The sequence below is a fragment of the Limanda limanda genome, chromosome 6, assembly GCF_963576545.1.
Source record: "Limanda limanda chromosome 6, fLimLim1.1, whole genome shotgun sequence".
Classification (NCBI taxonomy): domain Eukaryota; kingdom Metazoa; phylum Chordata; class Actinopteri; order Pleuronectiformes; family Pleuronectidae; genus Limanda; species Limanda limanda.
Window position 1 is genome coordinate 28,884,059 of NC_083641.1, and position 7,617 is coordinate 28,891,675.

The 7,617-nt window shown below is 43.2% G+C and overlaps 1 protein-coding gene across 1 annotated transcript; it reads left to right on the forward strand.

Moving 5' to 3' along the window:
• Positions 1-487: 487 nt before the first annotated feature.
• Positions 488-7,328, forward strand: LOC133003038 (E3 ubiquitin-protein ligase TRIM35-like). Its single transcript, XM_061072626.1, has 3 exons — positions 488-496; positions 846-2,230; positions 5,819-7,328. Exons 2-3 carry the CDS (start codon positions 863-865, stop codon positions 7,208-7,210), a joined length of 2,760 nt encoding a protein of 919 aa, XP_060928609.1. The 5' UTR covers positions 488-496; positions 846-862; the 3' UTR covers positions 7,211-7,328.
• Positions 7,329-7,617: the final 289 nt, after the last annotated feature.

A 7,617-nucleotide genomic window follows, 5' to 3' on the forward strand; every position in this document is an offset into this window, starting at 1 on the left:
AACCTTATGACTTTGCTTCTGTCTCTTTAATGAGACTTCAGCTCTGCTGTTACGTCACAGACTCCTCCCCCCTGCACCACCTGACCTTTGTCTTTAGGATCTGACACAAACCTCTTCTTGACAAAGTTAATATTTAACATAACTTATCTTTACTCTTGCAGAACCACCTCTGAACTTTGAACACTGATCAGATAACGATCATATTCAGGCAGCTATTTTACAACCAAGTCTCTTGTCTGTGTGAGCTTGTTGCTGCCAAATGACTTTTGACCAGTTATCAAATCCAAAGCTTGAATTACTTTTTACAATCGTGTCCTGACACACCAGAGAAACCAGGAAGCATCTGTTCCTCCCTGAAGAGACGCAGGCTGAAAACCAGACGATCACATTCACCTTCCAAACCAAACTAAACCGAACCAGACCAGACGTCCTGAGTGAGTCCAGCTACAGGAGAGAAGAGTCAAACTACAACCTGCCGACGCTCCACACACTGACCGTGAGTTTAACAAACACCTCGACTCAGAGGGGAAGTTGTTAAACTATCATTATTATAGAGAACGCTCTTCTCATTGTTTACGGTAATAGTTATATTATATTTGAGGTTTTACGTTTTTCTCGTACCTGTGTTTATATGACGTGTATGTCGTCACATCCCTTGTGAACCTGCACATAAGTGAGACAGATGAACAAAGCCGGTGCACGAGTGAGAATAAAATATACTTAATTAAAAAGACGCTCCGCTTATACTTTTCACGTTAAGTTACACTGCGCAAATGAGTTAACTTAACAGAAGTGAACCTCAGTGAAGTTCATGGAGCTGTGACTGACTGACTGTCTGTTTTCAGCTTCACCTGGAGACTCGATGGCTTCCAGATTAGAAGAGGATCTCTGCTGTCCCGTCTGCCATGATGTCTTCAGAGATCCTGTCATTCTGTCATGTAGCCACAGCTTCTGTAAAGACTGTGTGAAGAGCTGGTGGAAAGACAAAGAAGTTAAAGAGTGTCCAGTTTGTAAGAGAAGAAAATCAAAGTCATTACCACCTAACCTGGCGTTAAAGAACCTGTGTGAGACCTTCTTACAGGAGAGAGATCAGAGCTCTTCACATGCTCTCTGCAGTCTGCACTCAGAGAAACTCAGACTCTTCTGTCTGGACCATCAGCAGCCAGTGTGTCTCGTCTGCAGAGATTCAGAAAAACACAGCAACCATAGATTCAGACCCATCGATGAAGCTGCACAACAACACAAGAAGCAGCTTCAGGAAACTCTTGAGCCCTTGAAGAAGAAGTTACAGAGTTTTGAACGTGTTAAAGTAGAGTTTGAACAAACAGCAGAACACATTAAGGTCCAGGCCGGACTCAGAGAGACGCAGATCAAGGAGCAGTTTATAAAGCTTCATCGTTTTCTGGAGGAAGAAGAGGAGGCCAGGATGGCTGCACTGAGGGAGGAAGAGGAGCAGAAGAGTCGGATGATGAAGGAGAAGATTGAGGCTCTGAGCAGAGACATAACGGCTCTTTCAGACACAATCAGAACCACAGAGGACGAGCTGAGAGCTGAAGACGTCTCGTTCCTGCTCAACTACAAGGCTGCAGTGGAACTAGTCCAGCAGCGCCCCCTGCTGGATGATCCACAGCTGGCCTCAGGAGCTCTGATAGACGAGGCCAAACATCTGGGCAACCTGAGCTTCAACATCTGGAACAAGATGAAGGACGTGGTCTCCTACAGTCCTGTGGTTCTGGACCCAAACTCTGCTCATCCAGACCTCGTCCTGTCTGAAGATCTGACCAGTTTGAGACCAGAAGAGGAACAGAAGCTTCCTGACAATCCAGAGAGGTTTGATTATTACCCCTCAGTCCTGGGATCTGAGGGTTTTAACTCAGGGACCCACAGCTGGGACGTCCTGGTTGGAGACAGTACAATCTGGGAACTGGGTGTAAGAGCAGAGCCTGTCCAGAGGAAGGGAGACAAACTGCCTGGATTATGGGGAATAGTGTTCGATGAAGGTGAATACTCAGCAGAGTCACCATCAGGATCATCTGTTCTCTCTGTTCAAAAGATCCAGAGGATCAGAGTGAAACTGGACTGGAACAGAGGAGAACTGTCGTTCTCTGATCCTGATACTAAAAAACACATTCACACCTTCAAACACACTTTCATTCAGAAGATGTTTCCATACTTTAGCACTCCAGATCCCTTGGCGCTGTTACCTATGAAAGTCTCTGTGACGCTGGATCAGAGCCGTTAGAGATACAGATTTTATTCATCTTCTTCAAGAGAAATCTGATGAATCTAAATGTTAAACTCGTTATTCTAAAGCTTTGTTTATTTCTCCTTTAACTTCTCACTCAGTTTTATTTCTCCTGTCGACTTTTCCACGTGCGTAAAAAGATTTCATTTATTTTCTGATATTTATCTTTGGTTTGTTTTTTACTTTCATGGAAAATGTTTTCTATCATTTAGATTTTGTGTGGATCCATGAAGTCGAGCAAACTGATGAAGATCCACATAAAAACACATTTATCAATAACAGCTGATCATTGTTCACATTCAACAAACTTTATTAAAACTCACACATGAGACATGATTCATGTTTAATCACATAAAGTCTGTTCACATATGAAATAATCCAACACATATGAATATTTGTCTGTTTGATGTGATGAAGCCAAAATGATTCTGTCTGTAAAAGTGTTTATTCAACAGCAGCCGAGTGATGTGATTTTATTATTGTGATCAAAATAATAAAAACTAAGAAACAGAAACACAGTTTTGACCTTTTTTAAGTTGAAATGTAAATATGAAGCCAAAATGATTGTGTCTGTAAAAGTGTTTTCATTCATACGGTAAAATGAATCTATTCTTCATGTTATTCTCTGGGACGCTCGGACTCGCCTGCACCAGGTGATTCTCACACAAGCAGCAGAAACCCATGTGGACCTGTCAGCTGGTTCCACCTGGGTCAGGGTCTGAAGCCCACCAGGACCCACTGTGCACAGAGACGCCTGGTTTCACAGATCATCACATGTTCCTTTTACATTTCTCATCACGTAGAATCTGTGAAAAACATCATGACAGCGATGAAACAGCAGTTTAAACTTGTGCGGGTCCGAGGGAAGCTCACCTGGAGGCTGATGTGTTGGAACAGCTTCAATCCACAAAATGTGACTTTCAACAAACCTGCTGAGATCCATGTTTGTAAATCCTGGTTCTCATCATTACATCTCATGTGAGGGTCGTCTTTACATCCGAGGTGGAGAGACTCCTTCTTATCGAAGTGTCTTCAGGTCAGAGGTCGGCTGCAGCGTCGTTATCTCACCAGGCCAAACATTCATCTGATCCCACATTCATGAATTAAAGTCCACACAGAAAGGCCTTGTGAACAAATATGACAAAACTCCACATTAGAGAAAATTCACATTAGAACGTTGTTTATTTATTAAGACGCTGGAGGGTAAGAAGCTCCTCGATGTACTGGGACGTCTACGAGGACAAAATAACCTTTGTGGCTCAGGAGCATCGAGACAATTTGAGCCAAACAAATCATATGAAGACTTCACAGCTTCGACCAACCGGGAGCTGAGAGGGAAATCATGAAGAACATCCAGGTCTCCCAGGTCCTGTGGAGGAATGTGAAGCTGCAGTCTGAAGACATATGTCTGATTTCAAACCACATTCCTGAACCGTAGAGGCTGTGATGAGAGGACACAGTGATGAGTTTCCTCTGGGTCACACACACTCAGAGGAATATACACATCACATCAGTTCTTTCTCTCGCACACATTTTCATTATCCAATCAGATGCCTTCATCAGACGCCCCATCTTCAGGCTCCTTCCTCATTATCATCATCACCTCAGTGTGTAAGCTCTTTCTGTTTAAAGCACCTGATTCATGGGACTGTTTCCACTGTGTTCACTTCCTGCTGCCGATTATACCTCTGCTCACTTTAGATGTTATTCCATTCTAATATACTCATTTGTAATTGTTTCTCTTTAAATCTCTCCTGGTTTGTATGTAGATGTGTGTGTGTGTGTGTGTGTGTGTGTGTGTGTGTGTGTGTGTGTGTGTGTGTGTGTGTGTGTGTGTGTGTGTGTGTGTGTGTGTATGAAAAGTCACCTCCCAGCTCGGAGCAGCAGGTTGTTTTCCTCTCCGTCTGCACTGATTCACTGATACAGATTTAGAACCTATGAGCCGGTCTCTGCTGTATTCAGGTTGTTTAGTGAGTTCACGTCACCTCATATTCATTAATATCACATCTCTGTTTTCATATCTTGTTGTACAATGTTCTAAAAGATGAAAAGACTGATGGTCTTTTATTAATAAGTAATTATCTGTCTTTGTTATGTTTATCTCTCACAATCAAAGACACACATCAACTTCTTTCCTCTTTAAACCTGTGATTAACAATAAGATTTATTTTAAAGATGGTTTATGACACTTTCTTTGAATCAGTGTCTTGTGTTTCCTTCCTGTGCATCAGCCTCTGGCTCACAGGGACTGAGAGGAGGTGGCTCCACCAAACATGTTCACTCCTGTTGTGCAAAGAGCTTCCGTGTGTTATAAACAACATTATTCCCTCCTCACTGTGGAGCTGCTCGCTGCCCACACTGCTCTCACATCCATTTCTCTCTCTGTGCAGTCGAGGGCTGAGCTCCGCTTCATCAGCGCCAGTGAAACTTGGTTATTTGTTGCATTGAAGAGTTGATGTTTCTAAGAACTTGACCCTGAGAGGATCAGACATGAGTGTGAGACCAGATCAGGAGACGAGGCTGTAATTTACTGCAAATTGTTGGTTTAATGAAGAGTTGGCAACTTGTACAGTTTGTAAATCATCAGTTAAATGTGCATTTCCAGCAGTAAAGTGAGACAGTGCAGCTGTCGGCATGGGAGCAAGTCAGTGACCATCAACAACTATTAGAGACAAACCAGACTGCTGTTGGGAAAAGGTCACAGGTGTGTGTGTGTGTGTGTGTGTGTTTGTGTGTGTGTGTGTGTGTGTGTGTGTGTGTGTATGTGTGTGTACGTTTGTGTGTTCAATCAACAAACCTGCTGAGATCCATGTTTGTAAATCCTGGTTCTCATCATTACATCTCATGTGTTATTTTAAACATGGTTTCCCTGAAGCGTGACTTCCATCACCTGCAGCACTTCACATGAATATTCATCACAAGTCTCATTAGAAGAAAAAATATGTTCATAACTTTGCTAAATTCAATTTCATCAAACTCATGACTTTGCTTCTGTCTCTTTAATGAGACTTCAGCTCTGCAGTTGCGTCACAGACTCCTCCCCCCTGCACCACCTGACCTTTGTCTTTAGGATCTGACACAAACCTCTTCTTGACAAAGTTAATCTTTAACATAACTTATCTTTACTTTTGCAGAAATACCTCTGAACTTTGATCACTAAGCAGATAACGATCATATACAAGCAGCTATTTTACAACCAAGTCTCTTGTCTGTGTGAGCTTGTTGCTGCCAAATGACTTTTGACCAGTTATCAAATCCAAGGCTTGAATTACTTTTTACAATCGTGTCCTGACACACCAGAGAAACCAGGAAACATCTGTCCCTCCCTGAAGAGACGCAGGCTGAATTCCAGACGATCACATTCACCTTCCAAACCAAACTGAACCAAACCAGACCAGACGTCCTGAGTGAGTCCAGCTACAGGAGAGAAGAGTCAAACTACAACCTGCCGACGCTCCACACACTGACCGTGAGTTTAACAAACACCTCGACTCAGAGGGGAAGTGAACCTCAGTGAAGTTCATGGAGCTGTGACTGACTGACTGTCTGTTTTCAGCTTCACCTAGAGACTCAATGGCTTCCAGATTAGAAGAGGATCTCTGCTGTCCCGTCTGCCATGATGTCTTCAGAGATCCTGTCATTCTGTCATGTAGCCACAGCTTCTGTAAAGACTGTGTGAAGAGCTGGTGGAAAGACAAAGAAGTAAAAGAGTGTCCACTTTGTAAGAGAAGATCTTCAAGGTCAGAACCACCTGTTAGCCTGGTGTTAAAGAACCTGTGTGAGACCTTCTTACAGGAGAGAGATCAGAGCTCTTCACCTGCTCTCTGCAGTCTGCACTCAGAGAAACTCAGACTCTTCTGTCTGGACCATCAGCAGCCAGTGTGTCTCGTCTGCAGAGATTCAGAAAAACACACCGGCCACAGATTCAGACCCATCGATGAAGCTGCACAACAACACAAGAAGCAGCTTCAGGAAACTCTGGAGCCCTTGAAGAAGAAGTTACAGAGTTTTGAACGTGTTAAAGTAGAGTTTGAACAAACAGCAGAACACATTAAGGTCCAGGCCGGACTCACAGAGACGCAGATCAAGGAGCAGTTTAAAAAGCTTCATCAGTTTCTGGAGGAGGAAGAGGAGGCCAGGATGGCTGCACTGAGGGTGGAAGAGAAGCAGAAGAGTCGGATGATGAAGGAGAAGATTAAGTCTCTTAGCAGAGACATAACGTCTCTTTCAGACACAATCAGAACCACAGAGGACGAGCTGAGAGCTGAAGACGTCTCGTTCCTGCTCAACTACAAGGCTGCAGTGGAACGAGTCCAGCAGCGCCCCCTGCTGGATGATCCACAGCTGGCCCCAGGAGCTCTGATAGACCAGGCCAAACATCTGGGCAACCTGAGCTTCAACATCTGGAACAAGATGAAGGACCTGGTCTCTTACAGTCCTGTGGTTCTGGACCCAAACTCTGCTCATCCAGAACTCGTCCTGTCTGAAGATCTGACCAGTTTGAGACGAGGAGAGAGACAGAAGCTTCCTGACAATCCAGAGAGGTTTGATTTTTACGCCTCAGTCCTGGGATCTGAGGGTTTTAAGTCAGGGACTCACAGCTGGGACGTCCTGGTTGGAGACAGTACAGGCTGGTTACTGGGTGTGTCGACAGAGCCTGACCAGAGGAAGGGAGAGGATCATTCTGGATACTGGGGAATATGGTTCGATGGAGGTAATTACTCAGCATTTTCACCATCAGGATTATCTGTTCTCTCTGTGCAGAAGATCCAGAGGATCAGAGTGAAACTGGACTGGAACAGAGGAGAACTGTCGTTCTCTGATCCTGATACTAACAAACACATTCACAGCCACACACCCACTTTCACTCAGAAGATGTTTCCATTCTTTAACACTGTAGATGATGACCATCCCTTGAAGCTGTTACCTGTGAAAGTCTCTGTGACGCTGGATCAGAGCCGTTAGAGATAAAGATTTTATTCATCATGTTTATTTCTTCAAGAGAAATCTGCTGAATTTAAATGTTAAACTCGTTATTCTAAAGCTTTGTTTATTTCTCCTTTTACTTCTCACTCATTTTTATTTCTCCTGTCGACTTTTCCACGTGTTTAAAAATATTTGATTATTTTCTGATTTTTGTCTTTGGTTTGTTTTTTACTTTCATGGAAAATGTTTTCTATCATTTAGATTTTGTGTTGATCCATGAAGTCGAGCAAACTGATGAAGATCCACATAAAAACACATTTATCAATCACAGCTGATCATTGTTCACATTCAACACACTTTATTAAAACTCACACATGAGACATGATTCATGTTTAATCACATAAAGTCTGTTCACATATGAAATAATCCAACATATATGAACATTT

Bases quoted from the DNA above. Each gene is read 5' to 3' on its own strand.
- LOC133003038 (XM_061072626.1), top strand. From the start codon at position 863: ATGGCTTCCAGATTAGAAGAGGATCTCTGCTGTCCCGTCTGCCATGAT. The intron at 2,231-5,818 runs CAGAGCCGTTAG...CCTAGAGACTCA, and splicing joins AAGTCTCTGTGACGCTGGAT to ATGGCTTCCAGATTAGAAGA.